The sequence below is a fragment of the Ovis aries genome, chromosome 5 (genome assembly GCF_016772045.2).
Source record: "Ovis aries strain OAR_USU_Benz2616 breed Rambouillet chromosome 5, ARS-UI_Ramb_v3.0, whole genome shotgun sequence".
In the NCBI taxonomy this organism is placed as follows: domain Eukaryota; kingdom Metazoa; phylum Chordata; class Mammalia; order Artiodactyla; family Bovidae; genus Ovis; species Ovis aries.
In genome coordinates, this window is record NC_056058.1 from 12,383,686 (window position 1) to 12,406,503 (window position 22,818).

The following is a 22,818-nucleotide window of genomic DNA, read 5'->3' on the forward strand; positions in this document are numbered from 1 at the left end:
ATACGGTAACATGCTCAAACCCACAGGACAATCACACAAAACAGGACAGATAGACTACATGCAACACAATTCAGACACAGTCACACACACAAACAGTACAGGCAGACAGCTCAGACACACACACAGACCCACAGGGACCCATGACATGATAACAGACATCCTGGACACGCGAACCCCAGGCCGGGGCAGCGTGGGAATGAGGTTGTGAGAAGCTGGGAGAGGGGAGGTGGACCAGATGACTCAGGAGGCCTCTCTGGGGGAGGAGGTGGAGGAGGGCAGGCGGATGGGTGGGCAGCCGTCCAGCGCATATGGTTCCCATTAAAGGCTTGGGAATTGAGGGTTGAGTTGGCGGGACAAGGAGACCCAGCACTGCTCTCCAGCCCTGCCAAGCCAGGAAGGAGTGAAGCCCTAGTCCAAGGTTGTGGGGCTAGAACTTGGCTCTGAACCACAGAAGCTCCTACCAAGAGTGGTCTATCCTGAGCCAGGTCCGGCTGGGGCTCATTTGAACCCCTGCAACAGCCCTGGGAAGGGTTTCACAGAAGAGGAGCGTGAGGGGCTCCGAGGAGTTAAGACACTTGCCTGAGGTCACACAGCCAGGAAGCAGTGGAACTGGGATTGGAGCCCAGGTGTCTCTGCAGCTGCTGCCCCGGCCCCAAAACAGATGCAAGGACTCCTCCGTTTAGCCAGCAGCAGAGACTGGGAGCTCAGTCTGGGCCCAGCCTGATTTGAAGCAACCCCATTTTCAAATAATTGAAAGTTAAGAGTGGGGCAGGGTTTGCTGACTGGGGGTGTCAGCATCAGAGAGTGACACCAGAGTTATAACCTGAAGGTTGAGTAAGAGCTGACAGGGTGTGTTGGGCAGAAAGAAGTGCAGGTGCAAAGGGCCTGAGGCCATGGGGTGCAGGAGGCTATGTCTTCTGGTGAGTTATGGTGACAAGTGAGACCAGAGAGGCAGGTAGAAGAACCTGGACTTTGTCTCAGGGCCAACAGGGAGCCTCAGGAGGGCTGTGAGCTGAAAGGTACACAGTGAAGTTTGGACAACCAGCATGAAGATCATACTCAGGATAGATGAACATGTACTTTCTCCCTGACCCAGAATTTCCTGTTTTGTTATATATTTATACACTCTAGAAGGGGAAGATGCCCTGGAGGAGGGCATGGCAACCCTACTCCAGTATTCATTCTTGTCTGGAGAATCCCATGGATGGAAAAGCCTGGCTGGCTACGGTCCATAGAGTTGCAAAGAGTCAGACACGACTGAAGCGACCTAGCATGCACGCCCTGGATACACTTAGCCATGTGCACACATGCCTGGATGTTTGCAGAGGAACAAAATGGGAAACACCTAAAAGTTTATGAGTAAGAAAACAGCTAACTCTGTTGAGGTAAACCTTTTCAAAGCAATTAAAAAGACAAGATTAGAAATACTTGTGTCTACATGGAGAAGTTGGGGGAAAAAATCTCTGGCTGAGCTAACAAAGCAAGTCGCAAAAGAGCATGTTCAATATTGTACCCATGTGAGACAGTTTAGAAACTTGCCAAATCATGTTGTGCATCACCCCTGGATACAACTTCCTGTATGAGGTAAACATGGAGAAATAATGAGGTCAAAAATTCCCATAACCTAGGGAGAGGAAAAAATAGGGAGTTAGGGTTTTATGGGGACAGAGTTTCAGCTGCGGAAGATGAAAAAGTTCTGAAAGCGAATGGTGGAGATGATGGCTCAACAATGGGGCACAGAACCAGACATTTTAAATGGGTAAATGGTTTAAATTTTACAGTATGTGCTTTCAACCACAATTAAGCCCATGTTTTTCACTGAAATTCATCTACACTTGGTGGAGAAGGAAGAGAAATGCCATGGCGGAAATATACTCTTGTGTGCAATGCATGCTAAGTCATGTCTAATTCTTTGCTACCCTATGGACTATATCCCACCAGGCTCCTCTGTCCATAGGATTCTCCAGGCAAGAATACTGGAGTGGAATGCCATGCCCTGCTCCTTCCCAACCCACGGATCTCAATCGTGGTTGTGATGCTCTATTCTTAGGTTGGGTGGTAGGCATATGTGTGTTCATTATAAAATTTCTCTCTTTTTCTCTCTCCATATGTGGATGTATATGTTGCATGTAAGTGTTGCATATTTTTATATATGCAACACTTAAATACAACATTTGTATAGCATTTACCTCATGGCAGACATTGCTCTAAGTGTGTGATCTCTTTTAACTAATTCAACCCTCGCACAAATCTGATGCTGTAGGTGCTATTATTCACCCCATTTTACAGCTCTGGAGACTGAGACTCGGTGTGGTGAAGATCACATCTGTTATAGCAAAGGAGCTGACCCTTGCACCATGTGACTTGGCTCTAAACATTATGCCACACAGCCTCTGCACAACGTCCATGTTTCATTCATAGGTTTTGTCACACGTGGAATGGATCTGAGAAGAGGGTGTGTCTGGGGGCGCATGGGAAAGGATGTGAGGAATTTTCTGGGTGCTGGAAACAGTCTACGTCTTGTTTGGGGTGTGTAGACAATTGTCAAAATTCCTCCACAAGAACACTTAAGATCAATGCATTTCATTGTACATAATGTGTGTCTGAATGAAAACAACTTCTAAAAAGAAATAATACCCGATCCAGCAATTCCACTTCTGCGTATAGATCCAAAAGAATCAAAAGCAGGGTCTCAAAGAGATACTTCCACTCTTTTATTTATAGCACCATTATTTACAGTAGCCAAGATCTGGAAGCAATGCAAGTGTCCATCAACAGATGAATGGATAAACAAAATGTGGGCCAACCATCCATTGGATTATTACTCATCCTGAAAAAGCAAGGAAATTCTGACACATGCTATAACACAGACGAACCTTGAGGATATTATGCTAAGTGAAATAAGCCAGTCACAAAAAGACAGATATTGCATGATTCTACTTATATGAGGTCCCTGCTGCTGCTGCTAAGTCATTTCAGTCATGTCTGACTCTGTGTGACCCCATAGACGGCAACCCACCAGGCTCCCCCGTCCCTGGGATTCTCCAGGCAAGAACACTGGAGTGGGTTGCCATTTCCTGCTCCAATGCATGAAAGTGAAAAGTGAAAGGGAAGTCGCTCAGTTGTGTCCGACTCTTCACGACCCCATGGACTGCAGCCTACCAGGCTCCTTCGTCCATGGGATTTGCCAGGCAAGAGTGCTGGAGTGGGGTGCCATCAAGGAGTCAAATTCCTAGGGACAGGACTTTCTAGGTAACCCAGTGCTTAAGAATTCACCTGCCAATGCAGAGGACATGGGTTCATTCCCTAATCCAGGAAGATTTCACATGCCATGGAGCAACTTAGCCCGTGTGCCACAACCACTGAGCCCAGGCATCCTAGGGCCTGTGCTCCACAACAAGAGAAGCCACTGCAATGAGAAGCCTTCACACCACAACTCAAGAGGAGCCTCTCATCGCTGCAACTAGAGAAAGCCCGTGCACAGCAACCAAGACCCAGCACAGCCACAAACAAACAAATAAAAAATTAAAGGTGAGCACCAGGGTTTGATGAGGGGTAATGAAGAGTTGTTTAATGAGTATAGGTTTTCGGCTTTGCAAGATGAAAAAGTTGTTGCCCAGCAGTGTGAACATACTTAACACTACTGATCTGTACAGTTAAAAATGGTAAATGGTAAATTTGATGTTATGTAGTTTTTCAACACAAAAATACTGTAAAATAAATATAGCAAGGGAGGAAAAGCATATATAAGGGAGATGAGACCAGCATCATGGAGGGACAAGACAATCCCTTGATGTCAATCTGGTCTTTCGTCTGCTCAGCCTCCCATCTCTCCTGCGCTACACAGTCGCCTTCAGGGTCTAGGCCCGTCCTCTGAAAAGGAAGTTCTGATATGTCTGGGACACTAAGCATGGGAGGCCACACGTCTGCTCTTGTGGGGTCGGAACCTCTTTGTGTGACCAGGTGGGGATCAGCATGGTTCTGAGTGGTTCACTGCCTCTGGGCCCGGCTGTGTGAGGTGTTGCTTGGCTCCCTCTCTCTCTCTGTATGAGCCTCCACTTCAAAGATGCCTTCTCCAGGAAGACCTCCCTGACTACCCTGTCTTAAAGAACACCCCTCTAATCCTCCTCCCTGCCTTAGAGTGTTAACTCCACGAGGGCAGGGAATCTTTGTTCTGTTCACTGCTGGGTCCCTGGAGCCTAAAACAGTGCCTGGCACATGATAGGTACTAAATACAGATTTGTTGGGACTTCCCTTGGTGGTCCAGTGGTTAAGAATCCATCTTGCAAAGCAGGGGACAATGTGGATTCAGTCCCTCATCAGGCAGCTGGGATCCCACATGCCACAGGGCAACTAAGCCCGTGCATCACAACTACTGAGTCACCCACGCCACAACTAGAAACTGTGGGCCCCTGCAATGAAAGACAGAGAACGCAATGGCACCCCACTCCAGTACTCTTGCCTGGAAAATCCCATGGACAGAGGGGCCTGGTAGGCTGCAGTCCATGGGGTTGCTAGGAGCGACTTCACTTTCACTTTTCACTTTCATGCATTGGAGAAGGAAATGGCAACCCACTCCAGTGTTCTTGTCTGGAGAATCCCAGGGACAGGGGAGCCTGGTGGGCTGCCGTCTGTGGGGTCGCACAGAGTCAGACACAACTGAAGCGACTTAGCAGCAGCAGCAATGAAAGACCCTGCATGCTGCAGCTAGGACCCAGTGCAGCCAAATAAATAAACTAAATATTTTTTTAAAAATCGGTGGATTGATTGAGTGAATGAATGTGTGGGCAGAGTAAGGGTTGTCTCTGAAACAACCATGATGGAATTTACCTGGACCCGCATCTGTGGCTTGTGTGTTGGTGTCGTCTCTGTGTGTGGGGTTGTGTGTCCGTCTGTGTATCTAGCATCTGCCAGGATGTGGTACTTCTGTGTGTGACAGTGAGGATCTCCCTCCAGAGATGGCTCCATCTCTGAGTGTGGGTTTGTGAACACAGTTGTCTGGGGGGCTCTGGGTGTGCATCTAGACACAACTGTGTGTGTGGCCTGCTATGCATGTCACCATATCTGCATCTGACTAAGGATGTAGGGGTGTATGTGAGGCAGATCTGCCTCTCTGAGTCTGCTTGTGGGCCCAGACTTGCAGCTGTTGGTGGCAGAGGGGGAGGGGAGGAGGTGACAAGATGCGGGTCTGATTCCACCTGCCCTTGGTCTGTGTATGTCATTGTTTGTATCTCTGACAATGTTGTCAGTGAGTACGTGTAAATCACCCTGCTCCAGCCACCCTCTACAGCCCTGTCTAAAGCCACAGGCAGGCCTCCCCGCTGGCTGTCCCATGCCCCCTCCACCACCACCTCGAGAGTAATTGCTCAAGAAGCACTAGCGGTGTGATTAATTACGGCTGCTGAATATGCAAATCAGCTGGGGGTTTCCTAGCAGCCGCCTGGGTGCTGGTGATGATGTGAGTAAATACACAGCAGAGGCGAGCCAGGCCTAGAATTCCCTCCTTACATCTTTGTCAATTACCCTTTAATTTAGCAGGGCAGGTTTCTAATTCTTTAATGAGCTTTTACCTAATTAAAGAGTCCTCATTACGCTATTAATTGGTCCTCCCCTCCAAAATACCTGTACCAGCATGGGATTGGAGTTGCCAAAGCAGATGCTGGCTGACCTGCACTCAAACCCTGGGGTGTTATTGGGTGTAATTTTTAAGATTATGTTGGAAATAATTCCCTTTAGGGAGAAGATGGCTTTTTGCTTAGCAAAATCTTTAGCTGTAGACTCGGCAAGTTACTCTCTACTTGTTTCTTAGCTCTGTTATCTGCAAAAAGGAGGTAGTAAGAGAACCTAGTGGCTCAGACAGTAAAGAATCTGCCATCCTCTGGAGAAGGGAATGGCTAACCACTCCAGTATTCTTGCCTAGAGAATTCCATGGACAGAGGAGCCCGGCAGGCTACAGTCCATAGGATTGCAAAGAGTCGGACACAACTGGAGTGACTGAGCACAACAGAACCCTCCTCAGAGGTGGTGATGAGAAATAAATAAAAGCATTCAGGAAAGGCATTTGATGAACAGTGTCTGGCATGGAGACAATCGATGGTCTTTATTAATATTATTAACAGTGTGAGTTGAACTAATCGTGGATCATGTGGTCATGGGGACAGGGTCTAAACGAAGGGTTGAGGGGATCGCTCTTCATAAGAAAGTGAGATAAATTCGATCTAGCAAGATAAGTTTGATCCAGGGAATTCCCTGGTGCTCCAGTGGTTTAGGGCTCTGTGCTTCTGCTCCAGGGGGTGTGGTTTCGATCCCTGGTCAGGGCACTAAGATGTTACAAGCCGCACTGCATGGCCAAAAATTTAAAAAAAAAAAAAAAAAAGAGCAGAAAGACTTAGAGGAAGGGAGTGAAGACTCAGGCAAGGAGAGCTATCAGGGAGGGAAAGATGGTCGGGGGCGGGAGAATGGTAGGAAATCTGGGCTTGGGAAGAGCATACCTCCAGTGACAGATTCACAGTGGTGGACACATTTGAAGATAATGATATTCAATAGTAAACTTTTGGAGAAGCCAATGGCACCCCACTCCAGTACTCTTGCCTGGAAAACCCCATGGACAGAGGGGCCTGGTAGGCTGCAGTCCATGGGGTCGCTAAGAGTTGGACACGACTGATCGACTTCCCTTTCACTTTTCACTTTCATGCATTGGAGCAGGAAATGGCAACCCACTCCAGTGTTCTTCCCAGGAGAATCCCAGGGACGGGGGAGCCTGGTGGGCTGCCTTCTATGGGGTCACAGAGTCGGACACGACTGAAGCGACTTAGCAGCAGCAGCAGTAAACTTTAGGTTGATTTTCCTGCAATGAGACCTCCTGGTTTGCACACATGCTTACATGCTGATCTTCAGTAAAAGTTGGATTTATTCACTGTGTTAGGATAATTAATGATAGCTGCCGTAACAAGCAACTCTTAAAAATCTCAAGGGCTTAAAACAAGTAATTTCTTAATCATATCTAATGGAGTTCTCCCTGACAGCATTCTTCCAAGTGCAGTTGACCCTTGAACATGAGTTTGAACTCACAGGTTCTTTTATATGTAGGTTTTTTTCCAATAAATATATACAGTACCACGGGCTTCCCTTGGTGGCTCAGTGGTAAAGAATCTGCCTGCAAAGCAGGAGCCACAGGAGATGTGGGTTCAATCCCTGGGTCGGGAAGCTCCCCTGGAGGAGGGGATGGCAACCCACTCCAGCATTCTTGCCTGGAGAATCCCATAGACAGAGGAGCCTGATGGACTACAGTCCATGGGGTCAAAGAGTTGGACATGGTTGAAGCAACTTAGCATGCTCACATAGTACTATAATGACCTGAAGCTGGTTGAACCCATGGATTCGTAATCATGGATGCAGAGGTCTGACTATAAAGTTATGTGCAGATTTTTGACTATGCAGGGGTTGGCTTTCCTAAACCCAGCCTTGGTTCAAGGGTCAGCTGTAATAACTAATGGAAGCAGTCTTTCTAGTTCCACATCTGATACTCTCATCTGACACACGTGATCTCCAAGATCTTCATGGAGTGGAGAGAAAGAGCAAGGAGGGCTGTGTGGGAGGTTTTATGGCTACACACATCCTATTGGCCAAGACCCAATTGTCCCCAACCTGACTACAAGGGGAGCTACGAGATGTGATCTCAATTATGTGTGCCCAGGAAGAGGAAAATAACATACAGCATTGGTGATACTATTATGCATTCTTCTAGGGGGCTGTGATGGGTCTTAACTGCAGCACGCAGGATTTTGGTTGCTACATGTGGAATCTAGTTCCCTGACCAAGGATGGAACCTGAGCCCCCTCCATTAAGAGCTTGGAGTCTTAACCACTGGACCACCGGGGAAGTTCCCACTCTAGGCCTTCTTTTTTTTTTTTTTTTTCCTTAAAAGATGCATTTATTTATTTATTTATTTAGCTGTGGCGGGTCTTTGTTGCTGCACGCAGACTTTCTCTAGTTGCAGCAAGCGCAGGCTACTCTCTAGTTGCAGTGCGCACCCTTCTCTGCCGTGTCTTCTCTTGTTGTGGAGCACAGGCCCTAGGTTCGTGGGCGTCAGTAGTTGCAGCTCTCAGGTTCCAGAGCACAGGCTCAGTAATGGTGGAGCATGGGCTTAGTTGCTCTGCAGCATGTGGGATTTTTTTGGACCAGGAATTGAACCTGCATCCCCGACATTGCAAGGCAGATTCTTAACCACTGGACCACCAGGAACGCCCATCATATGCATTCTTGAGTTAAAGATGTTTGAGAGAGGAACTAAAAGAAGGCAGGGCCAAGTCAACATTTGGATTGATAGAAGTCAGGATGAAGAAATCAGCAAAAGCCACACATCCAGAGAAGAGGTGACTGGGAGAAACACCATCCTCTCAAGAGCCCTCAAGGGTATTTGATGCTTTCCGGGTTCTTACACTGTGTGTCAGATGCTTCCTTAAGACTTCACATGATGAGTTCCCTGGTGGCCTAATGGTTAGAATTTGGGGCTTTCACTGCCATGGCCTGGGTTCAATCGCTGATCGTGGAACTGAAATCCCAAAAGCCACGTGGCCAAAACAACCTCCATATGGCTCTTCTCTCACATCCCTCAGATCTCTGCTAAAACACTGGCTCCTCAGCAAAGCCTCATCTGACCAACCAGTTTCAAACAAGCCATTACTCCGTCAGTCTCTATCCATGCAACTTGTTTGATTTTCCTTCACAACAATTGAAAGTGTTAGTGGCTCAGCTGTGTCCAACTCTGCGATCCCATGGACAAAGGAGCCTGGAGGGCTACAGTCCATGGGATTCTCCAGGCAAAAATACAGGAGTGGGTTGCTGTGCCCTTCTCCAGGGGATCTTCCCAGTGGACTCTACCATCTGAGCCACCAGGGAAGCCCTTACCACGATCACTACCACCTGAAATCATATTATACAGCTATTTGTATATAATCTGTTTTCCGAGGGAATAAGATCTTAAGGGCAGACACCACATCTTTCTTTTATCCCCAGCATCTGGAAACATGCCTCGTTCTGAGTACATGTGCCACAGAGATAATGAATGAATGAATAAGCAAATAAATGGAGGACCTCTGGGCATCAACTTTCTTCATAGAATTTCAGCTCTTAGTAACATTTATTGGATGAAGCTAAAGCTGAAACTCCAGTACTTTGGCCACCTCATGCGAAGAGTTGACTCACTGGAAAAGACTCTGATGCTGGGAGGGATTGGGGGCAGGAGGAGAAGGGGACGACAGAGGATGAGATGGCTGGATGGCATCACTGACTCGATGGATGTGAGTCTGAGTGAACTCCTGGAGTTGGTGATGGACAGGGAGGCCTGGCGTGCTGCGATTCATGGGGTCACAAAGAGTCGGACACGACTGAGCGACTGAACTGAACTGATTGAATGAATAAATGAATCCAGGTGGCCTCAGAGAGGCTGCTGGCAGAAATAGTAGAGTATGCCCTGGTTTGGGCTTTCCACGTGGCTCAGTGGTGAAGAACCCACCCGCCAATGCAGGAGACGCAGAAGACTCATGTTTGATCCCTGGGTCAGGAAGATCCCCCAGAGAAGGAAATGGCAACCTACTCCAGTATTCTTGCCTGGGAAATCCCATGGACAGAGGAGCCTGGGGGGCTACAGTCCATGGGCTGGCAAAGAGTCAGACATGGCTGAGCATGCATGCATGCAAGCCCTAGTTGGGGAGAGGCAACTTACTCCAACCTGTTACTTCTGCCCACCCAATCCCACCTGATCCAACTTAACGCACACCAGCCCTCCCTCACTCCTAACTCAATAATGTCTATCAGCCCGATGAATGGATAAACAAAATGCAGTAAATTATTATTCAACAATAAAAAGGAATGAAGTTCTGATACATGCTACAACCTGAACTGTGAAAGTATGCTAAATGAAAGAAGCCAGACACAAAGGACCATATGTTGCATGATTCCATTTATGGGAAATGTCAAGAATGGGCAAATCCATAGGGACAGGAAGATTAGTGCTTTTTTACCACTCAGAGGTTTGGAGGAGATGATGAGTGACTGCTAATGGATATGGGATTTCTGTCTGAGGTGATGAAAATGTTTCAAAATTGATTGTGGTGATGGTTGCACAAGTCTGTGAATACCCTAAAAACCATTTAATTATGTACTTTAAGTGGGTGGATTAGATGGTACGTGAATGACATCTCAATTCAAGCCGGTGGCTTGTGGGATTTTAGTTCCGCCACCAGGGACTGAACCTCAGCCACAGCAATGAAAGCACCAAGTCCTAACCACTTAATCGCCAGGGAATTCCCAATCAATCTGTTTTTTAAAACTCTCAACCCGGGGACTTCCCTGGTGGCGCAGTGGATAAAAATCTGCCCGCTAATGCAGGGGACGTAGGTGCAGTCCCTGGTCTGGGAAGATTCCACGTGCCGCAGGGCGACGAGCCCACACACCACAGCCCGTTCTTGAGCCCGTTCTCGAGCCCGTTCTCGAAGGCCTGTGAGGCCCAAATACTGAGCCCACGCGCTGCAAATACCAAAGTCTGAATGCCCTAGGGCCCGACAGCCAGGACTAATGAATACCTGTGCCACAACTACTGAAGACTGTGTGCCCCAGAGCCTCTGCTCCACAAGAGAAGCCACTGCAAGGAGGAGCCTGCACGCTGCCACTGCGGTAGCCCCTGCTCTCCAAAATGAGAGAGAACCTGCGTGCAGCCACAAACACCCAGCACAGCCCAAAATGGATAAAATAAAGCAGTGTGTCCACGTCAACACCAAAGTGAATATCCTCAGCCCAACATCTAATCCCCAACACAAGTCATCCCACATCCGACTCATCTTAACTGATCCCATTTTGACTCACCAAATAGATAATCCTCCACCTCAAATTCATAGTAACCCCTACTCACCTCTACTCAACTCAATCTACTTCTTAAGTCAACCCTAATTTGGCTCAATCCAGTATCCAGTTTCAAACCCTTAACTCAACCCTCTCATCATTTCAACCTCCAACTCAGGCTGACTCAACTCACTCCAAACTACCTCCAACCCGACTCATCTTTAACCCACCTCCCCAGTGGCTCAGGGGATAAAGAATCTACCTGCAATGCAGGAGACACAGGAGGTGTGGGTTCAGTCTCTGGGTTGGGAAGATCCCCTGGAGGAGGAAATGGCAATCCACTCCAATATTCTTGCCTGGAGAATTCCATAGACAGAGGAGAGCCTGGTGGGCTACAGTCCATGAGGTCACAAAGAATCAGACACAATTGAGCATGCACGTGAATCACTAAAGCTAACTCTACCAAAAGGCACAATTAATTAAGACAAATTATGGCAAGATGCCTTGAATGAGACAAGAGCCAGACCCTAAGAGAGCATCAGTTGACAGAGACAGACAAGGAACCTCCCTGGTGGCCCAGTGGTTAAGAGTCCGCCTTGCAACGCAGGGAACATGGGTTCTATCTCTGGTCTTGGAAAATTCCATATGACTCGGGACAATTAAGCCCGTGCACTGCAACTACTGAGCCCACGCTCTCACACTCTAGAGCCCAGAAGCTGAAACTACTGAACCCGTGTGCGCTGAAGTCCATGCTCTGGAATAAGAGAAGCTACTGCAATGAGAAGCCCAGAGACCACGGCTAGAGAGTAGCCCCTGCTCACTACAACTAGAGTAAGGCTGTGCACAGCAATGAAGACCCAGCGCAGCCAAAACTAAAAATAAATAAGTAAAAAGGTAAAAAGAAAGAAAGACACACACAGGACACAGTTCACTGATTTATTCTCAGACTTGAGATGCCAATTATGCCCTGTGGCCTGGGGCAGGTGGTGGTATGGGGGAGTTAGGGTGGGGGATGGGGATTTCTCTCATCATATCCCAGCCTTCCCTAAGGAGGAAGCAGATTAAATATACAACAGAGGGGATTCTCCCTTTTAATACAGACCCAGGTATAAATAGGGCAGCACCATTAGAATCCTGGTTTCCCCCCAACCCCACCAGTTTGGTCCCCACGCCACCTGGCATGGCAAGGTGTATTTGGGGAGGCATGGAGGGAGACAGTATTCAGAGCTAGGCTGAGGCAGCAGAAAGGGAACGCAGCTCAGTCCAGGGAAGTCCCACTTCCCTCCGTAGTCTGACATCAATCCCTTCACTGCGAACCCACCTGAAAAGAAGAAATGAGCGAGGGGATCCCAGTTTGGGTTCAGGAGACATCCAGTGCTTAACTATGGAGAAGGTAGCACCAAAGGGTGTTGAGAGCACTGACTGAGGGGGTGGGAGGCGGGCGTGGGTGGGGGCATTCATCAGCTCTGAGTTAGAAGTTCATTGCTGGGGTGGGGGTTCAGGGGAAGGAGATGAGTGATGGGCACCGAGGGGAGAAAGAGCCAGACTACAGTTATGCCAGCCGGGGCGCAGTGCAGAGAAACGGGACCCATGGACCAGGGTAGTCCAGCCCCCAGACCCCCTGAACGGAGAAGGAATATTGTTTGACCGTGATGACCAGACCGTTTCCTGGCTCCACGCAGTCACAGGAGACAATAAATCCGACGGCTTCAAAGCCTCAGCACCAAATGTGGCCCATCTGGGGGGCTCCCTCATTGTCCCTCCAGCCCCCGAAGCTCTCAGCTGCTAAAGCAGACAGGGCCCAGTTCAAACCCAAACTTCTGGTTCGTCTGGCCAAAGTCAGCAGCTGCCACATCCAACAAGGGCAGAAATCCCACTCGGGAGGAGTTGAACTCAAAGAGGGTCTTCGACTGTCCCTTCCGGAGCTGACACGGGAAGACACGGATGGTGGGTGAGTCAGGGGGAGGGGAGAAATCACAGGCTCCCCTCCCCAATCTGGCCAGTCCCTGCCCTCTTCCTTACCCTGCAGCCATCGTAGGGGACCGTGATGGTGGCGGCTGCTGTCTGGTTGAAGGACAGCTCCTCCCCATTGGCCCCGAGGAAACGGGCAGAGCGGCTGTGGTCACCTGCAGCTTCGTCCAGCCAGGCGGCCGAGTTCTGGCAGGTGAACGTGAAGCTCTGGCGGGCCGTGGCACTCAGCAGCTTCAGGAAGGTCAGCTGTACCACACTCACCGGGGCCCCATCGGCATCCACGTAGGAGAACTGGAGGTGGGACAAAGAGGAGGGGAGGGTGTGTCCTTCGCCTCGACTCTCCGAGGTACCCACCTCCCAGGATCTCTATCCACTGCCGACCCGCCCCTGCTGCCCTGACTCCCTCTTTGGCTGCCCCACCAGCCATCTGATCATCCCTGGTTCTCCTGCAAGCCCCTAGGCCTGTGTGGCTATTGAGCACTTGAATGGTGGCTGGTGAGACTGAGAAACTTTTCATAATTTCAGTTAAATTTTAATTTTTTGGGGGGGCACTCATTTCTTAAGAATTGAAGTATAGTTGATTTACAATGCTGTGTTAGTTTCAGGCTTATAGCAAAGTGACTTAGTTATATGTATATATATGTATATAGATATACACACACCCATATACATGCATATTCTTTCTGATTACAGTTTACTACAAGATACTGAATATATATTCCCTGTGCTATAGGAGGTCCTCGCTGTTCATCTGTTTTATACATAGCAGTGTGTAGTGTGTATATGTTAATCCCAAACCTCTAATATATCCCTTTCTCCCTTTCCCTTCTGGTAACCGTAAATTGGTTTTCTGTGTCTGTGAGTCTATTTCTGTTTTGTAAAGAAGTTCGTTTGTGTCATATTTTAGCTTCCACATGTAAGCAATATCATCCGATTTTTGTCTTTTCTGACTTACTACACATAGTATGATAACCTCTGGATCCATCTATTTAAATTATCTAATTTAAAAATGTTTAACTTTATTTAATTTATAACTAACAACTGAGCCTCAACCCATTTATCAGAAAACTGAGGTTTGGAACAACTTGAAGATGCAAATCTACTTTTTCAACTGCAAGTTTTATGCAATCTAAGTATTTCCAAGGAAATTTAGTATCAAAATTATGATGTGCTATAAATATAAAATATGCACCAGACTCTGAGGAACTCACGGGGAAAAAGTTGAAAATGCTTCAGTAATCTTTATATTGATACGACAATATTTTGGATATATTGGGCTACATAAAATATATTATTAAGTTATCACTGGCTTGAGATACCTAGCCCAGTAACGCATCTTTTTTGGCTTCCTTCTCTTCCCTGTATCATTTCACATGTCCTGATTTATGTTTTCTGGACTCACATCACAGATCAACCCCTCGCAATTGAGTCTCAGTGTGTTTTAGGGGAACCCAAACCCATATACCACTTGGCATTATATGATAGCTTTATTTCCTTGGTTATTCTCTGTCTGCTTCCTTGGTCCCATTCCCAATAGAATAGTAACTTCAGGAAGCCAGGAACTGCGTTTCCTTGGCTGCTATGTTCCCAGTGCTTAGCACACATACGTATGTTACATAAACAAGTCTCAAGTGGACCCAAGACCCCCCACCACTGCATAAACCTGATCCTCTTCCCATTTATATATCTCAGAATCTCACTAGACTGTTCTTCAAACCAGGAGCCTGGGTGTCATTTCTATCTTTCTTTTCCTCCCCTCCATCTCATCAATTAATATTGACAGGTCCTATTGACTTGCCATCTCATCAATTAACTAGGTCCTATGAACTTGCCCTCTTAAATAACGTTCTAAGCCATTCCTTCCTCTTCATCCCTCATGCCACTAGCTCCAGCCTCTTCCCTTCCTTGCCTTTCTAAACTAACACATCAGTCTCCTCCTGGGTCTCCCAGCCTCCAGTTTCCCCACCACCACCACCAGCAGCCCAGAGGCATTTTCCTATAATAGAGACTGAATCTCAGTCCCTCTCACTTAAACACGTTCCATGGCTCCCTGCTGCCCACAGTCTTTCTGAGGAGGTGGTCTTAGCTCTCACCTACCTGCCCAGCCTCTTCTCCTACCACATTCCCCCTCACTCTCTTTAGAGCAGAGCAAGTCACTTTTTCTTCTTTTAATCTACCAGGCTTTCTCTTGACTCTGGGACTTTGTATATGCTGTTCCATCTCTCCAGAACACCCTTCCTTGTCCTCCCAAACTTGCAAACCAGTTAATTCCTTAGACCTCAGCTGAGCTGTAACTTCCCTCAGGAAGCCTTCAGGTCCTTCCAGCACTGCCTTTAGATCACCACCATGCCCTGTGTTTCCCCCCATATCACACATCTGATGCTGCTCCCTACCCCCTCACCCCACCCCCCCTCAACAAGCCTATGATCAGCATAAAGGCAGAGATGAGGCTATCCTGTTCATCTCACCTCCTCCAATTCCCCATGCTGGTTTACACCAATTTTTATACCATCCCCACCCTGGCTTTGCAGGCAACTCACCTTTTTCCCTCGACGGAATGTGCTATACCAGCCACCTGGCTTTTCTTTGGACCAAGAGGCCAGTTTCACCTGGGGGACAGAGGGAAGGGTGTAACAGGTGCCCTGGCGGGTGGGACTGGCAATGTGTCAATTTTGCATTTACCACCCCACACTGAAAGCCATGAAATTAAAAGACGCTTACTCCTTGGAAGGAAAACTATGACCAACCTAGATAGCATATTCAAAAGCAGAGACATTACTTTGCCGACTAAGCTCCGTCTAGTCAAGGCTATGGTTTTTCCAGTGGTCATGTATGGATGTGAGAGTTGGACTGTGAAGAAAGCTTAGCGACGAAAAATTGATGCTTTTGAACTGTGGTGTTGGAGAAGACGCTTGAGAGTCCCTTGGACTGCAAGGAGATCCAACCAGTCCATTCTGAAGGAGATCAGCCCTGGGATTTCTTTGGAAGGAATGACGCTGAAGCTGAAACTCCAGTACTTTGGCCACCTCATGCAAAGAGTTGACTCATTGGAAAAGACTCTGATGCTGGGAGGGATTGGGGGCAGGAGGAGAAGGGGATGACCGAGGATGAGATGGCTGGATGGCATCACAGACTCGATGGACATGAATCTGAGTGAACTCCAGGAGTTGGTGATGGACAGGGAGGCCTGGCGTGCTGCGATTCATGGGGTCACAAAGAGTCGGACAAGACTGAGCGACTGAACTGAACTGAACTGAAAGCTACTGACTGTAGGGGACTTCCACGGTGGTCCAGAGGCTAAGACTCCGCACTCCCAATGCAGAAGGCTCGGGTTCAATCTCTGGTCAGGGAACTAGATCTCACATGCTGCAACTAAGATCCAGTGCAGCTAAATGAATAAAAAGAAATCTATTGACTATAAATATCAGGAACTCTTAGGTTATTCTCTGGCTGTGGGACTGGGCTTGGCTGGTACCCAGGACAGATCCAAGAGGCTGGGGGTTTCTGACTTCTGAGGGTGCCTCCACTAATGATTGACAAGAGCTGGTGGATAAATGCTCTGGCTCCCACCTCCCCCCACCCCCCGAGCTGAGGTAACCCCCAGGAGCCTGCCCTACACTGTCTCCCTGAAGCCCGCTGTGGACTGGAGCCTTGGGTGTCCAATGGTGATGTTTTAACAATACACCCCTTGGGATTTTCCTGGTGGTCTAGTGGTTAAGAGTCCACCTGCCAATGCAGGGGATACGGGTTCAGTCCCTGGTCTGGGAAGATGCCACATGTTGCATAGCAACAAAGCCTGTGCGCCAAACTAATGGGCCTGTGGGCCACAACTACTGAGTCTGTGCGCCTAGAGCCCATGCTCCTCAAAAAGAGAAGCCACTGCAACGAGAAGCCTGTGCACCACAGAAGAGTAGCTCCCGCTCACCACAACTAGAGAAAGCCCACACACAGCAACGAAGACCCAGTGCAGCCAAAAAATAAATTAACTAAAGAAAGAACAACATTACTGTGCACTTTTGCAGGCCCTGTGCTCACTATGTGGTTTACCAGCAGTAGAGATAGTAACAAAATGTGTTAGTCAAGTGACTCAGTCGTGTCCGACTCTGCAACCCCATGGACTGTAGCCCGCCAGGCTCCTGACTGTCCATGGAATTCTTCAGGCAAGAATACTGGAGTGGGTAGCCATTCCCTTCTCCAGGGATCTTCCCAAACCAGGGATCAAACCTGGGTCTCCTGTATTGCAGGCAGATTCTTTACCATCTGAGCCACCAGGGAAGCCCCAAGAGGTATTAACACAGCCCTGCGCACAGTCAGTGTATCAGTGCCATCTGATATGTGTGCTGGTAACATGAGTGCTCAACTACCCTATGAGGTAGATACTTTCTTGAGCCCCCACTTTACAGATGAAAAAACTGAGATAACAGATCTGGATTCCAACCCAAGCAGTCCAGGGTCCAGAGGCTCACTGCTCACCCACTGCTCTCTACAGCTAGGCCTGGTTCTTAGTGTCAGAGACGGTTAGGCTCCCTGATGGAGAACCCCAGGATTTCTGGGGGACCAGATGGGGCCTGGAGAAGGCAATGGCACCCCACTCCAGTACTCTTGCCTGGAAAATCCATGGACGGAGGAGCCTGGTAGGCTTCAGTCCATGGGGTTGCTAAGAGTCGGACACGACTGAGCAACTTCACTTTCACTTTTCACTTTCATGCATTGGAGAAGGAAATGGCAACCCACTCCAGTGTTCTTGCCTGGAGAATCCCAGGGATGGGTAAGCCTGGTGGGCTGCCGTCTATGGGGTCGCACAGAGTTGGACACAACTGATGTGACTTAGCAGTAGCAGTAGCAGATGGGGGAGGGGGGCAGTTAACCCATGGGACCTATAAGAGAGCAGGTTAGGAGGCAGTATAGATGGGTGGTTAAGGGCTGAGACAAGGGCCAGGTGGTCATGGGTAATCTTGTCCTTCATGCCTCAGTTTCCCTATCTGGGGGATGATAACAGAATTGCTATTTTTTAAAATGGAAACAGAGCTGACTTCCAATGTTGTGTTAGTTGCAGGCGTACAGCAAAGTGATTCAGTTACACACATATATCTTTTTTTCTTTTCAGATGCTTTGCCCTGATGGTGTTTAGTCTCAGTTGTGTCCAACTCTTTTGCAGCCCGATGGACTGCAGCCCAGCAGGCTCCTCTGTTCATGGGATTTCCCAGGCAAGAATACCAGAATGGGTTGTCATTTCTTTCTCTAGGGGATCTTCCTGACCCAAAGATCTGACTCAGATCTCCTGCTTAGCAGGTGGATTCTTTGCCACTGAACCACTAGGGAAACCCTTTCTCCCCTTATAAATTATTACAAGATATTGAGTATAGTTCCATGAGCTGTACAGTAGGTTCTTGTTGGTTATCTATTTTAGGGATAATAATAAAATGACCGCAGCGGTGGCTGGGACTCAGTAAGTTAATGCAGCTGAGTGCTTAGGGCTGGCACATATATCCTACTATTTCAAGGTTCACCACTATTATTGATTTCTTTACTATTTTTTCTTATCTGTCTTTCCCCACAGAAAATAAGCTCCATAAAACAAAACGAAGCAAAGAAGGGTTTTGTGGGGTTTTTTTGGTTTGGTTTGTTTGTTTGATTCTCTGCCGTAGCCCCAGCATTTCAAGGACTTTGACATACAGAAGATGCCCAATAGACGTCGGCTGAAGGGAAAATAAAAACTCAATCAACTCCTGGTTGGGGGGAGGGGTTGGGAGCGGTGAGGTATGAATGAGATATTTTCGAGTCCCTCCTTCCACCAACTCCTCCCAGCCCCCTTCGCAGATACTCACTGTCTCAAACTTCTTGTCTGGGTAGAGGCAGGTTTCTCCTCCTGCCGTGAAGTTACAGAAAACCCTGAGTGCATCCCGCGCGCAGCCTTGATTGGGATCAATCCAGTATTCCCCTGCCGCAGAGCCAGTGGGGAGAGGATGAGCTGGGGGCTGGATCCCACGGCTCCCCGCCCTCCGGGGGGAGGGGCGGGACCTCACCATCCGGCAGATGTGGATGGCTGCGGTGCAACTCTTTGCACACGAGGCCCGGGCGCTCAGCCGTGCCGGGAGGGCGCCGCAGCTGCTCTAACTCGAAGCTCAGCGACGCCATCGAGGCCAGCACCTCCTCCAGGCCGCCCTCCGGGGTCCCCAAGCCTGGCAGGGAACGTCGGCGCCGGCGCAGCCCATGCAGCTCCGCAGAGGGACCCTGGGCAGAGGTGGGGATGGAGGAGAGGAGGACGGCAAGAAGAAGAGACAGGGAGAGAGACAGGCAGAAATGAGAGATGGGGGAGGCAGAAAGACACAGCGGTGTCGGGGGAAGAAAAAGAGTAGAGAGAGATACAGACAGGAACCGGGGACATGGACAATCAGAGACAGAGGGAGACGCAGGAAGGAGAGGGACAGAAAGGCTCAGAGATGGGAAGTGGAGAGAGGAAAAAGAAGAGCCAGAACCACAGTCAGGCAAAGGAGAGAGAGACAGAGAAAGACCCGAAAGACAAAAATAAAGATAAAATAGTGAAACAACGTTTTGAGGTAGAGACAGAGAAAGGCCAGAGAGATGGACAGACAGAATCCAATCAGAGCCCCCATGGAGGTCCCCCCAATCCCCTACACACAGCCCAGATCATCCTCCAGCTTTTGAGCCACCTCCCTTCCCACCTGCAATCCCTGAACACGTGATGTGCACTCCGCCCACTTCTAGTCACTGAGAGACCAGGGGAGACACTGGGACAGAGCCCCATGGGGAACTTACCGGGGGACCAGGAGGACCTGGGGGGCCGGTGTCTCCACGAGGACCTTGGGTTCCCTGTAGGGAGAAGTCACTTGGGTGTGAACTCTGTCTATGGAGACCCCTGCCTGCCCACACACACACACATACACACACACACACACACACCACTGGAGGAAGGACAGGCAATTTTCAGCCCCAAGCATAAAATGCAAATTTTCTTTCCATAGTTGAACATCTCTGAAATCAGCATCTTAACATCTATGACAAGTCATCATTTACTTGGCAGAACTGTTTTCTTCTGCGCAGTTCATAAAACAATGGCGCATCTTACAATGGAGGACATCTTAGATTTGATAAAATACAATGGTAAGTGTTGAAGAAATAGTCAAATGCCTGACTGAATAAATAAACGAATGAACCCAAAGGCACTGAGGGTTCTGGTACAGTGAAGGGGGCTGGGGAGTTGGGAGGTGAGAGCCCAAGGGAGCAGTGACTACTTACTGGGGACCCCTTTGAGCCTTTCTGTCCTGGAGGACCCTGTAGGGTAGAAATAGGAGGGCTTGGACTCCTGGCCCAACAGGGTGACCCCCCCCCACCCCCGCAAACCCCTCATACTCACCACCACGCCTTGGGGCCCAGGGTGGCCCAGAGAGCCAATGGGGCCAGGGGAACCCTGGGGAAAGGACATCAGAATCATCACTGACGGGGTTCATCCTTATGGTCCAGACACATCCCCCAGACCCCATGGACTGCAGCCTACCAGGCTCCTCCATCCATGGGATTTTCCAGGCAAGAGTACTGGAGTGGGGTGCCATTGCCTTCTCCGATCCCCCAGACAAGTCCTCTCAAAAGAAGGCCCTCAACCCCAGACACAACCATCAAGTCCCCCAGATAGAGCCCCACATTTCCTTCAGACACAATCCCTATTGTTCGAGACCCAGGCTTCCCAATGCCCCCACACCCAAACAAGCCCCATTTCTGCTTTCCCATCCCCCTCGAACACAATTTTCCCTCTTGAGGCAGGACGAACACTCACCGGTTCTCCCTGGAGGCCAGGGGGGCCTTGCACTCCTGGCAACCCCTGATCCCCTTTCTCACCAGCCTCCCCAGGGGGGCCGATGAGACCAGTTAATCCAATGTGGCCCTGGAGGATATGAGAGACACATGTGGGGGAAGAATGGGGGGGGGGGGGAGTTGACAGACTGTTCCCTTCCAGCCTTGGGGCAGTGAGTTTGGGAGCAGAGGAGACCCCAATCTCCTAGCCCTCTGGCTACGGAGGGAGGTAGCTGGGGGAGAAGAAGAAGAAAATAAGAAGAAGAGAATAAAAAGAGGCATCCTTACCTTTTCTCCCTTGGGGCCAGCATCTCCCTTCAGCCCTGGTAGGCCAGAGGGCCCCTGGAAGGAGAGTTAGGATCAGTTGAAAGAGAAAATATTAGTCACTCAGTGGTATCTGACTCTTTGCAACCCTATGGACTGTAGCCCGCCAGGCTCCTCTGTCCATGGGATTCTCTAGGCAAGAATACTGGAGTGGATTGCCATACCCTCCTCCAGGAGATCTTCCCAAACCATTGACTGGACCCAGGTCTCCTGCATTGCAGGCAGATTCTTCACTGTTTCAGCTACCTGGGAAGCCCTAGGGTCAGTTGTTAAGTCTCAAACAGAAAGCCTCATGTGAGTGACTGGGGGGTGGTCAAATGGGAGATTACCTAGATTTCAAATGGAATTACCAGGAAAGTGGTCCTGGGGGTGGTCAGGAGAGAAGAGAGATGATGAGAGATGAATGGAGGGGTTTTTGGAGGATGGTCAAGATAAATGATCTGTAGTCCACATTGGTGTGGGTAGTCAGTGTAGACTGTTAAGATAGATGGTCAGTTTGGTCAGTGTAGACCATCAAGATGAGTGATCTGAAGAGATGGTTAGTATAGATGGTCAGGGCAGACAATCAGAAGGATAGTCAATGAGGGGTCAGTCTGCACTATCAGTACCCAAGGTCACTAGATGGTCACTGGATGGATGCCCAGTGTGATTCTCAGTGCTAGGACCTCAGGGATGAAGGAGTCTCTTACCAGGGGACCAGGAGGGCCTAGCAGTCCAGGAGGTCCCAGGAGGCCTGGTTCACCCTAGGGCAAAATAGAACATGAGGGGCCTGCACTCTGCCAGAACTCAGTGTGGCGCCCCACCTCCCACCCCGACCAGGGTCAGCTCCTCCCAACTGTGATGACAAATTACAAGAAGCGAGCAGACAGGGAGGGCCTGATCCCGCACCCAACCCCAACCCTATTCCCAGTCCACTCACCACAGGTCCAGGGATCCCACGAAGACCCTCAGGTCCAACACGTCCAGGGGGCCCTACAGCCCCCACTGGGCCTGTCCTCCCTGGGGGTCCATCGGGACCTGGTTCCCCCTGAAAAGGAGCAAGGTGGAAGGGAGGAGGCAGAGAGAATCAGGGGGAGCCTGCCTCCTGACCCTCCAGCCAAGAACCATCAGGGAGTGGGAGAAATTGGGGCAACTGTGGTGGTCACAGGTCCCTCCCCATTCTGCTGGCCCAACTGTTGACCAACGGGTCAGGACAAGGACCGTTCCCTGGGACTTCCCTGATGGTCCAGTGGTTAAGAATCCACCCGCCAATGCAGGGGCTGCTGCTGCTGCTAAGTCGCTTCAGTCGTGTCCGACTCTGTGCGACCCCTTAGACAGAGCCCACCAGGCTCCCCCGTCCCTGGGATTCTCCAGGCAAGAACACAGGAGTTGGTTGCCACTTCCTTCTCCAATGCATGAAAGTGAAAAGTGAAGTCGCTCAGTCGTGTCCAACTCTTAGCGACCCCATGGACTGCAGCCCACCAGGCTCCTCCGTCCATGGGATTTTCTAGGCAAGAGTGCTGGAGAGGGTTGCCATTGCCTTCTCCACCAATGCAGGGGACATGGATTTGATCCCTGCTCTGGGAGGATCCCACATGCTGCAGGGCAGCTAAGCCTGAGCACCACAGCTAAAGGGGAGCCCCCACTTGCTGCAACTTAGAGAAAGCCCACACACAGCAATGAAGACCCAACACAGCCAAAAATAAAAGGAACTCACCTTGGCACCTTTCTCTCCTTCTCTGCCTTCTCGACCCATGCGACCAGAAGGACCCTGAGGGGTGAGTAGAAAGTGTGAGTAGAGGGCTGTGAGCTGAGTAGGGGGCTGTGAGCTGACTAGGGGGTTGTGATGGTGAGTGGAGGGCTTGTTGGGATGAGTGAGGGCCTCTAGGT

The 22,818-nt window shown here is 49.5% G+C and overlaps 1 protein-coding gene across 2 annotated transcripts in view; it reads right to left on the bottom strand.

Moving 5' to 3' along the window:
• Positions 1–11,764: 11,764 nt before the first annotated feature.
• The window catches only part of COL5A3 (collagen type V alpha 3 chain), a 45,846-nt gene continuing 34,792 nt past the window's right edge, over positions 11,765–22,818 (bottom strand). For both annotated transcript variants that reach the window (XM_027969602.2, XM_027969601.2), the window contains exons 55-67: positions 22,646–22,699; positions 21,869–21,976; positions 21,639–21,692; positions 20,914–20,967; positions 20,609–20,716; positions 20,192–20,245; positions 20,074–20,109; positions 19,594–19,647; positions 18,840–19,047; positions 18,642–18,754; positions 15,354–15,422; positions 12,865–13,104; positions 11,765–12,767 (exon numbers count right to left, since the gene is read on the bottom strand). In XM_027969602.2, coding sequence (XP_027825403.1) covers positions 12,621–12,767; positions 12,865–13,104; positions 15,354–15,422; positions 18,642–18,754; positions 18,840–19,047; positions 19,594–19,647; positions 20,074–20,109; positions 20,192–20,245; positions 20,609–20,716; positions 20,914–20,967; positions 21,639–21,692; positions 21,869–21,976; positions 22,646–22,699 — 1,299 coding nt within the window. In that variant the 3' untranslated portion in view covers positions 11,765–12,620. The remainder of the gene's footprint in view (positions 12,768–12,864; positions 13,105–15,353; positions 15,423–18,641; positions 18,755–18,839; positions 19,048–19,593; positions 19,648–20,073; positions 20,110–20,191; positions 20,246–20,608; positions 20,717–20,913; positions 20,968–21,638; positions 21,693–21,868; positions 21,977–22,645; positions 22,700–22,818) is intronic.